This window comes from Amia ocellicauda, chromosome 20 (assembly GCF_036373705.1).
Source record: "Amia ocellicauda isolate fAmiCal2 chromosome 20, fAmiCal2.hap1, whole genome shotgun sequence".
In the NCBI taxonomy this organism is placed as follows: domain Eukaryota; kingdom Metazoa; phylum Chordata; class Actinopteri; order Amiiformes; family Amiidae; genus Amia; species Amia ocellicauda.
In genome coordinates this window covers 11,205,357-11,224,085 of record NC_089869.1, presented here as the reverse complement: position 1 = coordinate 11,224,085, position 18,729 = coordinate 11,205,357, and the positions used below count along the sequence as shown (strand labels likewise).

At 42.2% G+C, this 18,729-nt stretch overlaps 1 protein-coding gene across 9 annotated transcripts in view; it reads left to right on the top strand.

The window, feature by feature from the left end:
• Nucleotides 1-18,729, top strand: part of usp54a (ubiquitin specific peptidase 54a) — an 86,062-nt gene that overhangs the window by 34,805 nt on the left and 32,528 nt on the right. For all 9 annotated transcript variants that reach the window (XM_066693917.1, XM_066693918.1, XM_066693923.1 and 6 more), the window contains 2 exons: nucleotides 5,019-6,052; nucleotides 16,682-16,774. In XM_066693917.1, the coding sequence (XP_066550014.1) occupies nucleotides 5,906-6,052; nucleotides 16,682-16,774 (240 nt within the window). In that variant the 5' untranslated portion in view covers nucleotides 5,019-5,905. The remainder of the gene's footprint in view (nucleotides 1-5,018; nucleotides 6,053-16,681; nucleotides 16,775-18,729) is intronic.

Below are 18,729 nucleotides of genomic sequence, written 5' to 3'. Positions count from 1 at the left end.
ATGGTTTTAATATATATATATATATATATCCCCACCCCCCTTCTTTCTTTCTGCGCTCCAAGGCAACCATTATCTCGTGTGCCCAACTGAATCACTGTGTAAGCACTGTGCATGGCTATAAGGCCAGACTGAAGGTCACACTGACAAAACTGTGCTTCCTGTGACATCCTTAAAAAGTTCAGTTCTTAAGGTACACATTTGTAATTGAAGGTACAAGACTGGAATTAGACTCTTCGGTGATATGAGGATGTTACTGTAGTTACACGTTTACGTAATTGGACAGTGAGTTAGATTACTGTACCTGGCGTGAGTCTAGATGCATACTGCTGTGAATAATGCTGACCAATATCACAATTCTGCAGGATATTCTGTTCTATTAATTGATTAGTTTAAACTTAATTGGCATAATAATATCAGAACTGATTATATGTATGACTTGGGCTTTTTATTTGTAGATGCGTGACATTTATTAAATACAAATACAGAAATTGCCTATGGGAGGCTTATTAATTAAAGTTGGCAGGGGCAGTGAATAAAACATGAATGGAACTTGTGTATGTGCAACATTGTTACACACCCATGCTTTTGGATGCACTTTCTCCTTGTAAATGACAATGCAAGGCTTGGCTGATTCTTAAAATGCTTGGTAAGTGGTTATGCAGGAAAAACCTGTACATTTAAAGCAGCTGTACATTATTGCATTGGACTTAAGCCGAGGCTAAATGCGCACAATGAGTTCAGTAGCCCAGGCTCTGCTCTATTTTCCTGGCCAAAACCACTTGTAGATCTCTCCAATATCTTCTGGTATAAGGCAACTACAAGGCCTGTGCTTAATGTGCAAAGTGTGACTCCCTCCTCACCGGCCCAGTAACCTCAGCCAGGCCCACAATACCGTCTCCCTGACCACCCTCCTTGTGCTTTCCTGCGCCACACACCGGGAGGTAGGACTCTTTCCTTACTGTCCCACAGACTACACCAAAGAATTCATTCAGCCAGTCTTATTCCTGCCACACTGCTTGCTATTTTTAACACAATCTCGGGGGCACAGGGGAAAATTCTACCCCTTGGCTCAGCGAGCACCACAAGCACATGAAACACTGTCTTTAGCGCTATATGGAAGTCTCATTGAGAATATTTCTGTCTATTAGAATTATTCATTAAGTTGGATTTGATACTGTTTCAGGCACACACCAGGCTCTGTGCACAACATTGCATTCCCCTTGGTACGGCTGCTATTGGAGATGGTGGGTGTGCATTTTACTTGTAATTGTGCTTGCGATGCACATTAAGCCTTACTGCCGTTGATTAAACGAGGTCCTAAAGACGCTCCGTTTCGTGATGTCTAAATGTACAACGTTGAATTGATTCAGAGGGTTTTTAATAAAACAAAACTATGGTTGTGTTTTAGAGATGGCTGTCGTGTACCAAAATATATTACATTGTTTACAGCAATGTCATACGATGTCAGGAACAATATACTTTATTCAGTTTAAGCATTTTACCCTTCAATCAAATGCTTTTTTATTTTATGAAGGGATTCTCCAAAGGGTACCACTGTCTTGGAGCACGAAGAGTCAGGCAAGATGTTTAAGCTGTTAGCAATTTCGCCAATTTGTTATGGACAAATGAACAATGTCAAGCAAAAAAAAGAATCCAGGTAGCCGTAATGTTTCAGACCAGTTTGTTTGGACAACCAATACTTGTTTCCTTCCATTAAGTTAATTTTGTGAAATATGTGAAGTGAAATATCTTGATTTAAAATTATTAAAGTAGTTAGGTTTTACAATTCTTACAATCTTAATCCTTTTGCCATCAAGTGCCTCTATACATTTGGATGAAAAATAAGAGGTAAAATGATTAATACAAAATCTGTTTTAAGTATACACTGACTTAATAATTAAAAGTATGACTAAAATAAAATGCAAATGCACAGGCCTGCTCTCAGCTGATCCAGCTCTCCGTCGTCGTGCGGCAGTGGATTGCTTTGAGCCTGATCAGATTTAATTACAGTATTGCGAAATAATAATTGTAGTGCTGTTAGAGAGTCTGTGTTGTGCTCCAGACAGACTCTGAGGACTGGGACAGACTAATCTGGGCCTGTGATCAGGCTAATCTCTCTGGTGTGGCCTGTCAGTTGGAGTGGCGCAGCACTGGCCTGTGTTGCTGCTGCTGTTTTTGCAGAACCTTTCAGGTCCCCATGCCGGGGTTGTGGGTCACATGGTCCACACATCCACCCGGCTTCTGCTACCATGTGGCGAAGTGGGAAAGCTGTGTCTCATGCTCATTGTTTTCCATGTTTTTTTTGTTTTTTGTTTTTTTTTACATTTCTGTAGTCACTGTTGACTAGTGACTCAGTAATCCTTTGTATCTGTAATCCGTCATCGGCAAGGTGGACGCACAGCCTGAGCCCCTGGAGAGGCGCTGGTTGAGAATTACTGGAAATATTGACGCCATGTTATGTTAGTCATAAGATAGACGATATTGATAAAAAATTAATACAAACTTGAATCCTATAAAACGTATATTAAGATATTAAGCTTATAATTTACTTTTGATTCAAGGACTGAAAATGGCAAAGTGTAATAAAGCTATGAAAAAAATTAGGTCATGCGTTTCATTGCCGTGTGAAAAAATGAATAGAGAATTACAGAATAAATTGTGCTGTGATTTAGAGAATATTAGCTTTTATTTAATTCTACGGGTATGGTGCTGCATATATGCAAGTTCTCATGGTCACTCAGTCTGATCATTTCACCCTCAAAACTGAGAAGTTACTTTGTTCCGTTTAAGGAAATTGCTGAAGCTAAATTGGGTTATCCTCACTGCAGGTACTGCATCCGACCTCCTAATGACTTAATTGAATCCTTTATTGACTTAATTGGTCTAAAGCGCCAGCGCTTCCAACAAGTCTGTTGAGGATTTTAAGATCTCTCTAAAACCTGGCTCTTAAACACAAGGCCTTACACAAAAAGCAGAATTAAAGCTAATATTTTAATGATTTAATTTCAAAGCTATATAACTACTGTTTTTTGTTTTTCTCCTTTCCGTTGCAATCATGTGAATCTTTCAGAGCTGCAACAAGCAAATAACTTTAGAAACGCAACCAGTCGAAATCTGTGACTGCACTGTTATTTTGACTGTCACTTTATTGTAAAATTAAAAAAAATTAAACCTTTGCAGTTGATGGGAGCAAGTAGCGACAGCGAAAACACTACTCGCACCCCTTCAGCTGCCAAATCCCATTCAGTAACCCAGAACAGAACGTACTGTTGTACACCGAGAAAGCAAGAGGGTCCAACTTTCAGAACCTACAGCTTTCCACCTGTAACTAATCAACCAAACCAAAAGGGCTTTCTGTTTCACTTCCTGTTCCTGACCTAAATGCCTTGAGTGGGAGTCATCTTCTAAAACCATGAAGAAAATCCTCATCTGAATGCTTTTCCCCCGTGTCAGTGAGGTGGTAGGAACAAGATCAATACCTATTCGTAAGTGGAGGGATGGAACAGGGGCTCTGAATGTCGAATGTCTTCATCTTCAGTGCCTTCAGCATTGTGCGCTGCAGACAACTCTTACTTAGTGATTGACTTCCCCATCATTCAGTCCGGCACTGTCCCACTCATTCAAGTCAACGGGCTCTTCCTGATCGGCCAAAGTTATTTTTTAACCTACCTGTGGGAAAGGGGAAGTGGATGTGTGTGTGCACGGCAGTGCTGGGTGTTGGGATCAGGTCAGACTGTCAGGAACAGAACTTTACCTTTTTTTAATGCTTTGGGGGCCATATTGGGTAACCTTGTCATGGACTTGCTTTTTAGTGTTGTAGACCAAAAGCAGATCACCACCAAACAAAGAGTAGCACAATGAAAGTGCAGTCCATGCCATCTATGAGATAATGCAAATTTGGTCCCTGGACAGATCGCTTTATGCTGGATGACTTCATGAGTTATTGGCCCTCTTGTGAGTCACTATTTGCCGGGTAAATATGTCCGTCTGTGACTCAGCCTGTCAGGTGACCATGTTCCAATCTCTTAGTTTGTTTAGGGAGGGGTTATATTGTCATACAGGGTCTGCCACACTGGGTCATAGATATAAAACTCACCACAACAGGAATATGGACTCTCGATTCAAGCTTATTTCCCCAATGCAGTTTCAATGTGTATTTTAGATGGCGATTGTGATTGTATTTCAAGAAAAGCAGTTTTTCCTTTGTTAAACCCAAATGTGCGATTCCGCTCATTGTAGCGGAAAATGCTTTATGGGAATTATGGCGTGGCACGTTACAGTTGAATGCATTTGAACGTTTTAAAATGCTGAGATTTTTTTTTTTTTGTATTTCTAATGGACCCTTCCTGGGCAAATACTGGGCTAGAGTTTTGGAATCAAACTGCCCAAGATGAAACTAGCTGGCGATTATGTGAGCAAGCCTAATGCGCGGTGGATGCCAGGCAGCATAGAGGAACTGTGATCGCGTATAGCCGCCAGAGCAGTCAGCACTGAGTTGGAGGGCTTTAGAGTAAGTGACTGAATGCAGTGTTACAGTGTAGCGTGGTGGTGTGTCGTCATGCTGTTTTTCCAGTCCGCAGCAGATGTGTTAGCTGTGCGCTAACCAGCAGGGGGGAAGCTGCAGAGTGGAGGGACTCGGGGACTCGCTAAGCAACATTTGCCATCCCCCCCCTTCCCCAGAGGGCCAGCGTACAGCGCCATAGCCCTGCTCTCCTCACACATCCCAAACGCACTGCAGTTGAGCTGCCACAAAAAAAGATGTGAAAAAACCCTCCCCTCTGCCAGAGCTCCTCTGGACGATTGCCATGGTCTCGTAAAAGGAATTTCTCTGCCTTTTGTAATGTTAGCAGAGAAGAGTGATAAACAGGTGGGGCCAGCCTGCTACAGGGGGGTTTTGAGCTTGGAAAAAATCTTTTTTTCTGTTTTCTAATGCATTCTGAGGTGTAGGAATGATGGCTCTATGTGAAGGACTCTACTTTTATTAATGACTTTTTTCTTTTATTTTCTTCTTCCCCCAGACTTGAGAAGAAGAAGGAACGAACAACGACGACGACGACTTCTCTCCAGGAAGGTTTGGCGTTCGTGTGTGAACTTGCTCTGAAGAACCTCTCTGCTTTCAAAAACCCTTTCACCCTTTAAACCTTTGACGGGAACAGAGTAACTAGAGCAGCCCCTACGACAACCGTCTCAGCGAGTCTGACGCAAGCCCTCAGTGTCATTCCATAAGCAACTCCCAGGAGCCGCCAGCGCCGGAGCAGCAACCCAGCTAATGAGCAGTGCTGGGGGGGAAGACCGCGATAAACAAACTCATTAGCATCAGCTTTCTTCTTCCACCTCCCCTGGAAGAGCAAGACAACTTGGATTGTCCTGGAGCTCCCGGCACATTGAGCTCTGTCTGCAGCCTCTTATGAGGATCTCTTCCTTGCCTTTTTCCATCCCCATTCATAACCTTTTTAAATCACCCTCCACGGCATTTGTTGCTCCCCTATCTCCAGCCCAACCCAAACTCAATAGGTACAAGTCCAGTGAAGTTCAACATGAATCCTTAAAAGCAACTTGGGTTATGTAAGGAGGTACAAAAGCTCAGAACCCTCAGGGTTTTTGCAGCCTGGTATTAGGGCCATTTTAACACATGGGAAGGACTACGGGAATATCCAGTCATAAACATCCATCTACGGCACTTTATTTTTTCACCCATTGATTGATCCTTTCATTTTTCGTTTTTTATTTAGAATCGTAGATCCTTTCTTTATTTTACTTTCGCCAGGATGATTCTCTGCACTTCATTGCGGAGAAGGACGGTTCCTTGGTGATCAGAGCCGAGGGAGAGCCACTGCGACAGGCGCCACCTGCGGTCGGGCAGGTTGCTGGCGTGGGGGAGGGAGGGAGGGCGGGAAAAGGGACCATGTCTTGGAAGAGGAATTATTTTGCATCGGGGAGCAGCGGCCTGCAGGGCATGTTCACCCCTCGCACCATGACGTCCATCGCACCCAGCAAGGGGCTCATCAACGAGCCTGGGCAGAACAGCTGCTTCCTGAACAGCGCGTTGCAGGTGAGACTCGGACCCGAACACGCGCACAGGCACACACACACGGACACTTCATTTACACCTCCACACTGCTGCATTGCTACCAGACCCTATATGTCACTCTACATTCATCAGAACCCATCGTGCTTGTTTGGTGTCCATTAATATCTGAGTGATCCAAGGATCCTATCCAGTCTGTTTTTGAAGGTTCCCAAATTGCTGGCTTCACCCACATCGTTGGGGAGTTTGTTCCAGATTGTGACGAAACTCTGTGTGAAGAAGTGTCTCCTGTTTTCTGTCTTGAATTAATTCAATTTAATTTCTGGGCGGATCTCCTCTATGTTACGTAAAATGCATTTCAAGTTAAATTATAACATCAGTTTTTCAGGGCTCAGACTATTCTTAGTCTTGGGTTACCCGGTGTTATCTGAGGTAGATTTTAGTACGTTTGAAAGTGTTTTGTGTTAAATAGTTTCCAAAATTTGGTAGACAAAATCAATGTACTAGTTGATTTTACTCTTTTTGTTGAGTGCAGACCTTTTTTGACTTTTTTTTTTTTTTTTTTAATCTTTTTTGGCTGGTTGATGTGTCAATGAGTTTGAAAATGCAAAAAATAAATAAAAAGTTGTAATATATATTTTGAAGATTGGACAAAACTGTTTTGGCATTTTAATATGGACCAAAAGCATGTTTTTATTTGTTGCTCACTTCTGCACTAAAGAGGTTTTATTAAAGAACACTTCCTCATTGAAGAATGACTATAGTTATTTGAACCTATTAATGTTTTGCGCTAAAGAGTTGAATGTGTATCAGTGGGAATGCCCCACTCTGGCCAAGACAAGAGTTGAGATTTATTGGGAAGATCTTTTTTTGTCCCCTTATGCTTCTGTAAGCTCACCCTATTTACACTCCAGTACAAGGCAAGCATAACATCCATGACTACTCTGCACAGTCTGAGATTGTGAATAATATATTCAGGCTCTATCTACTTTCCCAGGATTAGTTGTCCTCCTCTGAGAGATGGATCTCGAGCACGAGGAATGAAATCATGCTGTTTCTCTATCCAGGCTTGCTTTTTAAAGAAATGTAGGAGCGTTCCTCTGACTTTGTACCAGATTGTGTTCCGTGGTGTGTTTAAGAGAAACCTTGCAGTAAAGGGTGGCTGTCTTGTCCCCTTCTCTGCAGTATCAGGTGTGTACTGATCTTACCTTGATCAAGGACGGGCCACCAATCTCTCGCTTCTTCTAGGTCTAATCTGTGCATGTGATGGGGGAAGCCTGGGCATGCACTGCAGCTCGCTTCCCTCATCTGCACAGACATCCCCGCATCAACCCCATTTGCGTGTTCAGCACAAAGACGAAGGAGCGAATGGGCTGGTACTACTGTGTAACCTTGACGAGACTTTATCTACACAATTGTGAGGGAGGGGGGTCCCGCACCAAAGAGGATGCTGTAGTTGCTAGGCAGGCGGATTATTGTTCCGGATCATCACTGATGTATAGGAGACTAGTGAAGGGGAGGCAGACCTACAAAAAGCAGAGAATGAGAATCGGTTGAGAGAAGAAGCTTGCTTAATAGTGGAATCTTACACTCAAGTTTAGTTTTAATCACTTTAGTGTAACAACCACCCTCCTTCACAAGCACACACCGTCTGTGTTTTGAGAGTGGGCCCTGCTATCTCTGAAGTGACCAGCGCACTAAAACAGGCAGCCACCTGAGCTCCATAAGTCAGAACTCGGGTTGTCACCATGACAGTTTGCAGGTAAATCTTCATAGACGGTGTCAGTTCCTCTCACTGATGCCATTTCTCATTACAAGCTGCCCGGAGCCCTCCCCGTGTGAGATGATCCCACTCCTTAATGTCTCCTTAGCCAATCCTGCGTTAAATGAGATGTGGCATGTCGCCTGTATATTACAGAGGGAAACTGGAAGGCAAGGAAAAAGGATTCTTAAACCTTAGTGTTACAACTGAAGTTTTGTGTTGAGCCGGTAGTCATAGATTATTGGAAATAAAAAAAAAAGAAATTGTGGGGGACGAATTATGAACTAGACTTATTGTTGTGATTGTTCGAGACGGATCCACTTCTGATTTCTGTTCATTATTATCCAAAGTACCTTTTTAAGGCAGACATCCACTCTTCCAATACCTTTTCAGTATCTTTTGTTTTCTGATTGATTTTTCTTTTAAACTCTGCTTCGTTGAAATCTGAAATTCATGTTGATCCATCTCGAAATATTAACGTCTTAATCTTGTCGTTTGGATTATGTCAACTGCTTTTTGGGTCTTAATGACCTGAACTGTGAAAAGAAACATGAAAAGAAAATGTTCTCCCCTAATTGGCTTGAGTGGATTTTTATTTATTTCCTCCTTGTCTCATTCCATCCAGCCGCTGTCTGGAATGATCCAATTCGGGGCTTGTGATGACTGCAGCAGTTTTAAACCCCTGTGCAAGCCCAGGCCACTCCCTTTGCTTGCCTGCTTGTATAATCACTATATTTAAAATACCTCGGCTGCGTAAATTCAGGGTGTTGAAGCTGGGGTAATCCTTTAACTGCGTAATTGGTATAATTAATGACGCCAACAACACCACTTGCCAATTTAAATAATGCTTTGCCACTTTCTGTGAAGTCTTAGCTACCTGGGTGGAAAGTTTTTTGTTTTTGTGTTTTGACTTGACACATTCATCATATACTGTACTTCCAAGTGCTAGATCAAGGGCAAAACAAAACAAGTGGAGTGCAAAACAAACGGACCAAACCTTGACTCGGATTATGGGTTGCAGACTAAATTCTTGTATAGCCACACTGAAAACATTCTGGCTACAGTCAGACATTTTGACGCTACTGATCTGTTAAAACTTTAGATTAATCTGACGGCAATTCTGGGCACCACACAAAAGCTTTATTTTAGTTTAAATTTAGTAGCTTTTGAAACTGCTGCAAATATTTAAAATTAAGCCTATGTAATTTGTTGGTTCTGTTAAAACCCAAACAGGTTTTTTTTTTTTTTTTTTTTCTAGTCAGAGATTCTAATTATTGATCTGATAACCAGTAATCTGTGATTTCCTTTTGGGATACCTGATAATTAGGCTTGGGGTAATAAGATGACAGTGCTGCTTGATAGTACCTTTAACATTAGCATTTACTGTGTCAATTACCCAAGAACGTGTGTGATAATTTTAGGTTACACAAGCTGGTGCTGGGAGGCTCGCCAACACAACTAAACAGTGAAAAGAGAAATTATAACAATATCACTTTGGTTTCCTTTTCAAGTTGTAAACCTAAAGAAAGAAAAATACCTGAACTCAATAAACCAGCCCTGTGCTATAAATTAAGGACATTTTCACACTACTTTTCAAGAATGTCTTGCTCAAAGGCTTGACACTTGCACTTCGTTCACAGTCATGGGTTTTAAATGCCAATCAATAATGCCAGTCTGAACAGCTTTATCATTCCCATTCTCTTCATGATATGAAATCATATGTGTATTAAATACCTTTGGTAATTAATCACAATGTCTCCTTTGCCCATCTTAATATTGCTTCAGTGAGCTGGATTGGTTCTAGTCCAGAATGGTCATGGGAGAACATTTTTTATAAATGTTTACATTGATTTAAAGAATGAAAACGCCTGTTTTGCTCCATTAGAACATGTTTTTCCGTTTCGGCAATTAAATAAAGCCCTTAAATGGAACAGTTGTATCCTCTTCAGGTACTAATTAAAACTGCAAGAGGTATAGTATTTCCATTTCCTTTACAAAGTTTTGTTCTTGGCAAGGTATTAAGCGACTCTAGGTACCAGCAGTCAAAACAGTGTCCGTGCCAAGGTTCAGCATAAGCCGTGCCACTGTATTCTCCTGCATACAGGTTTGACAGGACAAGTACAGATTCCCTAGGAATGCTAAAGTAGTGAGTGGTTACACAGCTTCCACTTAATACTATGCTGTAATACCATTCAGGCAGATTTACAGCTATAGTGCGGTCATCGAAAGAGCTGAGAGTATCTTTGTATATTTCCTGTGTAAGAGCCCTCGACTTCAGAGTGCCAATAATTTTAAGCACCGTTTACCTCGCTGTCAAGATGACTGAGATGGTTATAAAAAGACTGCAAGTCGTATTCTAAAGATTTTACTTAGCGTTACCTGGGTTATTCAGCGGTGATCAAATGCTTTTTTGGAAATTCCTGTGCTATAATTCATTCATTCGCCGGTAATGCGGCTGCTTATTAATGGCGTTTATCAGCCACAGGTCGATGGGGAGTATTCATTACCGGCTATTATATGGGTTTAGGTTCAGTAAAGACCTGCTAATTAAGCCGATGTTGTAAACTGATCCCCGATTCAAAACTATTTTTTTGACGGAGATTTGGTGACCCGGTATTTTGCCTCATCTTCGGGAGTAGTATATTATTAGCCATCATTAATTCCAAATATCTCACTTGGAAGTCACTGTCAATGAGCAAATGACTTAGAAATGTCTCCATTGTGGTGGAAAATTGGCCTCGTTCTCTTTCACCGGGAACTGCCCTTAATATAAATGACAATTGTTTTAAAAATGACTTTAACGTAACATATTAACCCTTGGAAAGACTCATTTATTAATCACTCTCTAAAGATTTGGTGTGGCTGTGAAACGGGTCTAGCATGGAATTTTGGTAAATTAAAAAATGGGAAGGGAAGCTCAGTGAATGATGCACAGCCATCACTACAGCCTAAACATGTTTTATATTGCATCAACCTATCGTCTAGTGGTACTTTATTTGCTTTGGTTGCCTCACTTCTTTTTCTCACCCTGCCCCTGCCGATTTGTTTGTGTGGCATGCAGTGGCACCAGCATTTCAAGTACGCCAGCTACTGTGAAATTTGAAGCTTCCTTATCACAGTTCACAAGCCCCCCCTGGCACGATGTCACGCTTGGGTTCCATACGAAGTTCACGTTCACATGCGAGAGTCTGAACTCTTTCCAGTTCAGGGGTTCTTGTGATGTAAATGGCCATGGATTGAACACATCATTTAGGGAAAACTGGATGTCCCATTCTCAGGACCGTCAGTTGGGTCCTTCTCATTGAAGTCTTAAAAGATTAGGAAGCCTAGAAGGTAAAGGAGACCATTTGGGGAATTCTGCTTCCCTTCCTGCCAGCGCCGCCTTCGATAACGGGATTTAAACTAGCCAGACCCTAATATTAGTCTTGCTGAACTATTTTCTTACTATCCTGTGACCCACCATTTTAATCCCAATAACATGTTCATATATTGCTTATTAAAACAGCGGGGTTAATGCACTGATCCGAGATCAACATGTTACAGACCAAATGTGTTTTTGTTTTAGTAACTTGCACATCTGACGATTGATGGAACTTCTCGATGTCGCGCCGAATCCATGGGGCCTGGATTTCAAGTCAGATCAGCGGCTTTGGGAGCGTTTGGACAGCAATTGCAGTAATGTGCAGCTTCAGGTCTCCTGCTAGGCACCTGTCTGTGGCACCAGAACATCACTTCCTGTGGGGTTGGTGGGGGCAACAACTCTGCAATTACTAGGGCTTGTGTTGTGAGGTGGAGGCTGCCCTGACTCCAGCACTTCCCCAATCGCTGTAACGGATCTGCAACGGCTGTCGTTTTGCCCAGTCGCGGCCCAGTCTCCCTCTCGCGCCCGCACGCCTGGGAATAGCACACAGCTGGGCAGCCACTAATGCATTTCCATTTCAATCACCCAGCAACTCCACATAGAGATGATCTGACATCTTGAAAGACTTCATAGCGTACTGGGGGAAGAAAAATAAATCTATTTTTACTGCAAAATCTAAAGTTTGCAATTTCACATTTTCGCCAAGTTTCCAGAATGATAGGTTACATTAAATGAAATCTGTGGTAAGCAAGTTTCTTTTTTTCTTTTTGAAGTTTTTGTTTTCTGCAGACTGGGGGATCAGGAACAGGTGAGGGTGATGAGATTGAATTGGAAGAGCTGTGGTTCAGGTCTTGCCTAGATGAATAGGCATGAACACAATCTTGGATGGATTTGAGGAACATTGCAAATGCTTGTGACCCCATGTCTGAGTCTCCTTCATTGTAATGAGAGCAGTGAGTCATGGACTGAACTGATGCACTGCAATGCTGTGGGAGAGTGCATCATTGCGCGCTACTGCAACAAGGGACCGTTTGTCTGAGGATGCATTTAAAAAACAAAGTAAAGAACAAAAGGGAAAAGAGCTTTTTATTTTTATTTTTGTTCTCCATGTACAGATGCGTGCCACAATATAAATATCCTTCGTCTTGCCGACCCAAACATTCCTCTCCAACACAAACTGTGCAGCTGTTCTTCAGTATACCCTTCCACAAAAATATTTAATATTTGTGCACCCAAACTAATTACTACTTCACTTTACCTTTGGACTGCATGCAATGGGTCTTAATTGGGTGGAATCAAATATTGTAAATATTGTTCTTGTATATACACCAGTGGTAGGGGGCTTGAATTCAGTTTAAGTACAGAAAAAAGAAATACTTTTTAATTGTATACCTAATTGCAAATAAACACCCATGAAGTACAGGGAAGTAAATGTCAGGCTCTATTAAGGCAAGGAGATGTCACAGTTTACACTCACTAAGCACTTGTCAGATCGGATCAGTTCTCTGAAGCCATAACATGTAGTTCAAAGCCTTTTCTGATCTCGCAATGCAGTCCCTGCCAGCTTGCAGCAATGCCCTGGCCCTGCATTGACAACTTAGCTGTACCAGAACTGGGTAGCAGTACTCTCTATATGTACAGCAGATGGAACCAGTTATAACCGTATGGCCAAGATCCATTAGCAAGGGGAACCATTTGGTACAGATTTTTTTTGCTTGTTTGTTTCTTACAACAGAAGTCCCTTACTGACTGGATCTGAACAGTAATTGGAAAGTGGCCAGTCTAAAACAAACAGCCACCGCAAAAAACACTTATCCCTGCAAGTCTGTCCTCTGTCCTCTGTCCTCTGCGCCATCCCTGCAGCATCAACACGGTGATGTTTTTTTTTCAATCTGTTGGTTACTTGGCAGCAACAGATTAATCACAAATTAAAAAGGGAAAAAAAAAGGCGTCTCGCCAGTCCAACAATCTGTCATCCTCGATCTTCTGCCTTCTCCTGAATGTGGGCTTTATTATGGGCCCAGCAGGGCTTTTACGCTCCAGCTTCGATGAAGACATCATCACCGTTTCAGAGTGGCAGGTGTAAATCTGCTGCTCTCGAGTCGCATTCATAGGCATCTCGAGGCAACTGGACTGAAGCCCTGCAATATCAAGAGGGAGAACTGTGTTTTTTTTGTTTTTGTTTTTTTCCTCTCCTATCTGTAAGTGGAGATTTCACAGCCCTACCGGTCTCTCTCCCTCAGTTTGTCTCTGGTGCTTTCTCTACTCAGCAACAGGCTGAGAATGTATTATTCCTTTAGATCGGCAATTGTGTTTGTGTGTCCATAATGCTGCACAGATCTTTCCACTAAAATGCCTGTGATTTAAGGTCATGATTGAACACTGTGAAAATCCATAAAATAATGAAGTTGATTTCATGGGTGAATAGGGGACGGCGCAAACTTTTTGTTCAGTGCTACATTAGAGAACTGAAATAGTCTGCGAAGATGAGAGAATTTCTGGTTAGTACTAATGACAAATCTGTCCAGGGCGCAGACACGAAACGTCTGGGTTCAGGAGACGTTTTTCTTTCTCTGGTAACTATTCTGGTTAAAAAAAAAAAAAAAAAAAACCTTATGCCTATTACTAGAGGGTAACCTTTCTTTTCACTCGGTGAGAGTAAATATGCTTACTGACCAAGTCGAACTAGTTTTAGAGGAAGTTTTTTTTTTTGTAGGTTTGTTTTTATATGCATGACTGATATGGCCATCATGGTCTCGGAACTGAAATAGATTTTCAGCTCTGTGAAGGTACTTAATGACTGCAGATCAGTCTTGCCTGATTCATTTTTAAATGGAGGACCTTGATACATTTGACTTGACCTTTTAGAAGTTGATATTGCAGGCAATCAAAATCTGATGGAATTAGTAATATCCCCAGCTTAGCTTCCATAGCCTCTCCCCTCCTTTCTAGTTTTGAGATTGAGAAATTTGCCAGAAAATGACTAATAGAAAAATACCCTCATTATATAAGATGTCATTATTGTTGCTTAATTTTGCAAAGGCTCTTTGAGTTTGCACCTGTTGGTGTTTCCAGTGCAGATGGTCCAGCATTTGCATTGTGTTACGAAGATTGTAATGTTTTTGCGAGCGTGCAGTGGGACATTTAAACCTGTACATGTTGTTGACAGCTTCCTTATGGCTGTTACGGTTCAACCAAGAAAGCCTGTCCTGCAAATTATCATCCAGATGAACTGATCGGAGAGAGCGAGAGAGAGTCTTAGTAGAGTTGCTTTGGACGCAATAACTTGCTTTAGTGCCAGAATAAAATAAACAAATGAAGTTTATTGATGCACTTTAGATTAATATAAAAATTGGAGATTGACAATTCCTTGAGAAGCTTAAGCTCTAAAGGACATTTACCCCAATAGACTTGCATAGTAGAAGGTAAATAGAATGAATTTTGCCCTAGAGTCACTTGACTAAGGGAACCTGGCCAATCGAAACCCTGCCCACTATGTGGAATGAGCCAATGAGATGCTGTAAAGGTGGGGTTGAGGAGGGATGTGATGCAATGAATGCTGGAAAAGTGCTTGTGTTGGTGGATACTTATGCTTGGGAAGGTGGAAGTCAGGTGATGGGGGCTTTTCCTCCTCTCGAACTTCAGTTTAAAACTCTGTTGTCCTGGATTAAAGGCATATTTTTGTAGAATGTTTTCTTGCATTGAAAAGAACAACCTCTCTTGATTCCTTTGAGCTCGGGCAGGCTAGCCCCACAAAGTACATAAACTTGATCCCTACAAGTTGAAAAAGAAACCCTTCTTAACAGCACAGCCTGTTTAATTCCTATGAACATCCTGAGTGCATGTGTGTTGGTACTGATTTCGTGACTGTGATGTATTATAGCTTGGCTGTGTGATGGGGAAGAGGTAGGATTCAGGAGCCAAGAAAAGAGAATTGCAAAAAATAACAAACCGTCCGAAATCTCATCTTTGGTGCCGTGCAGAAATGCTTTAGAGACTAGAGCCAACCGATGTTTGGCCCATTTTTATTTTTTTATGTTTTATGCTTCCACTCTGCGATGCGATCCAAGCCAATGCTCAGTAAGCCTGGCCCTAGGTGCTGCGTAGACAGGCCCATATGGAGCATTGTGTGCGAAGGCTCACCGCCGAGCCGGCTGAGGGTAAACATGCTGGCCGAGTTTGTTCTGCTGCCACTTCTGATCTCCGTGCGAAGGAGAAGCGTTAAGTCCTCAGAGCGATGTGTTCCCGCCTGTTGATCTACACGTACGCCCTCTCTCTCTCTCTCTCCCCCTCTCCCCTCCTTTCCCAGCACTCCTGCTGATGCTTACACAGATGTCTTAGCAGACTGAGCACCGCATCTGCAGAGGGGTGTTTTTTTGGGGGGGTTTATATCTTAAAATTATTTATATGTGGTTCTCTAGACTTCTGTTCACTTCCACTTAACCGGACAGTTATCCCGTGCTCCTTGCTGAACTGCGATGAGATCCATTCTACAGAGATGATTACATTAAGTGGGCATCTCAAAAATTTTTTTTGCTGTTTGTACTTATTTTATTGATGGGGATTGAAGCACTGTGGTGGTATTCGACAACAGGAGCCAACAGGGGATTGAAGACTTCACTGCTGGATTGTTTTGTGTGTTTGTTTTTGTGGAAATCTAGGACTGCGAGGCCAATGCATAGTGTTGTCTGAATTAAGCAGGTACTTAATAACAGGCGTGTGCTGTCGGGTTTTGATGAGAGAGTGCCTTGAGTTGTGCTGCCTTTCGGGGTTTATTGAAGAGCAACAAAGAAACGCCAACAATCTGTCTGAGTCAAACCTGTGATTTTGAATTCAAAAGGCCTCCCGCGACACCACAACACAACCTGTAATTAGGCTTGCTCTGCTTTGATGTTTATTATTGCAAATTAAATGACTGTTACAACATTTATTTTTCTAACTAAAGTGATTCACTGCAGTTGCTCAATTGATACCCATTAAGTATCCAACCGCATGACTGTTTGAGCAGTTTTCAATTTGTCTTTTTTTGCCTGCTGCTGTGATGGGATGCGACAACACAAATCCATTCAAATGATGCAGGGGTCGGATAGTTGTTTGATTTTCGCGACGTTGTCAGGCTCTCAAGGATGCATCTCTCTCTCTGGGTCGGGCGAGAGGAATGGCAGAGCTGTGGTGATTTCAGACTCGACGCCCATTTCATTTAGCAAAAGGGGATCAAAAAGGGGATCGTGCGGTGAACCCAATATGCTGTAATGTGCAGGAACAGGCGTCAGATCAGGCTTAAACGAAGAAGAGGCAGCATCCGAGAGTGGTGCTTCAGTTTTGTCATTTCTACTCTTCAAAAGGATCAAAGTAAACTAAAGGGACATCGAGATTTGATGTCTGATCTTACCTACATGGGATCTCTCATCCATCCCCTTTCCTCACGCTTGAGTGTGAGTCAATACCATACAGTGTGAACTAAGCAATATGTATGAATGTTGTATTGAGTGCTGGGCATTAAAATCTTTATTTTCTCTTGTTTCCATAGGTTCTCTGGCATCTAGATATTTTTCGCAGGAGCTTCAGACAGCTGACCACCCACAAATGTATGGAGGACTCCTGCATCTTCTGTGCTCTCAAGGTATGGTACCCTTCCATTGTTCAAAATTTCCCAGCAAACCCCTTTGCCAAGCGAAAATGGGGCACCTTCGTTTGTTGCGTCCCAAGTTTATTTACGAAGGCCTTCTGCTTGGTCCTTAAATAGTGATTAATGCAGGCGTTCCTGGCAGTCTCTGCATTGCATTTAGCTTTAGGTTTGCCAGTTGGAAATAGTTTGCAAATGAATCTGTCTGCGGAGAGAATTCAGTTAACCTTGTGCACCCGGGTGTTGGGAGAGAATACCATGAAATCAAACGGCTCCAGTCACAAAGGCCTTTCAGTTAGAGATGGGGAGATGAGAGATGGTTCTCTTGAGTGCAGGTGCTGTAAGACCAGCTGTTGTTTTCTGGGTAGTTCCTTTTAATAACTGGGCTCTCTGTCTGGTATGGAGAAAGCAGCATATTTACAAGCAGCCTGCAATTGAGTTTAGCTCTGTAATGTGAGAATGCCCAGTGTTGAATATTAAATGGTACTGTAACGCATTGATGGTTGGTTTACTGGAGAGGGGGTTAGCGGAGGTGATGAAAACAAGAAATCCTTTGACGAAATGAATAGCTGCTAATGCTTTTCCGGTCACAAACAGTCAATTAATAATATGAAGTATGATTCTAGTCTTCCTGTATTTTGCTGCATCGCTGAGCGTTTCCGTGACACTCCGAGAGCCGCCCGAGTGAACAGCCGCTCTGTGACTGAACTCCATGCTCCAATAACACTCGACGTTTTTGTTGTGCTTCTCTCATCGCAGCCCATTTAAACCCATCTATTGTACCAGCACATTTCCCTTGTATTATGTGTCACTCTTAATTTTTTTTTTCCCCCTTTCTTTCTGTAATTGTCACTTCCACCATTTGACACACTTCCCCCTGTCTGTCTCTTTTTAAAACCAATTTACTCAAAATATCATTTATTTCTTATATCAAAGGGAATCTGCTTCTCAGTGGATTTCTTTCTTTATTTTCTCCTGGCTAGGAATCTGTAGCAGCTTTTGCTGTGTGAAAGAGAAACAAAACCTTCTGCAAAACCTTGCCTAACTGTTGCCTTTTTTCGGACTGTTTCTTGTGTGATTTTAGTTCACACCCACTTTCCCTACTTGCCTTTTTTATTTTATTTTGGAGACTATATTAAAAAAACCTGAACGCCAGTGGTGCGATCTATCAGAAATCAGAGTTCATTTAACTTTTTAAATTGAACTCCTTTCTAAATCCTACTTGCTCACCCAGCAGGGCGCTGCCAGTCTGGAATGAGAATTGTGATTAGGGGGCTGCCTGTTTATAGAGCCTGCGAGGGCTGTGTACAGCATTGGGACCCCCCCATCCCAATCTCTGCTCTGCTGGGGAATGTTTGTGTACAACATCTGTGTCTGTGGGGATAAGCTGTGGTCTCTCAATAATCCCTAATAGATTTATCCAAAGTTGATTTCCAAAATGAATAAAGAAAATAATGAGTTTGTTTTAAATAACAGAACTGTAAGCTAATCAGAATTGGTTTCCAGGACCCCAGGCACTGACCAGTACAGCCCATAATATGCTGTTTTGACAGTGATTTAGAGTCTTGGACGTTGTAAAATACAGGTCAGAGTTAGGCCCCAGTTATTCCAATCTGGGGGGGGGGGGATAAACCGATTTTTCAATGTGGAAGAGTGCGGCCACACTTAGAAATTGTGCTTCTATATGGGTTTGCTCAGTGACAGCTGAAATAAAATAATGGAGTCAAATGGACAATGTGACTGGAAGACATCTGAGAGAGGAGAGGGAGAATGAAAGTTAACCTTGATGTATAGGTTTACTTTTGCCTTCTTCACAATCACAGCTGCTAGGCATGCCATCCCACAGGGTTAGTAATCTGTCACCATGCATTGTTGTCACTGCTCCCAGAGCATATTAATTCTGCTTGCAAGCTCCTACCATCCTTGGCAAGCTCACCCTGCAATATTTAACA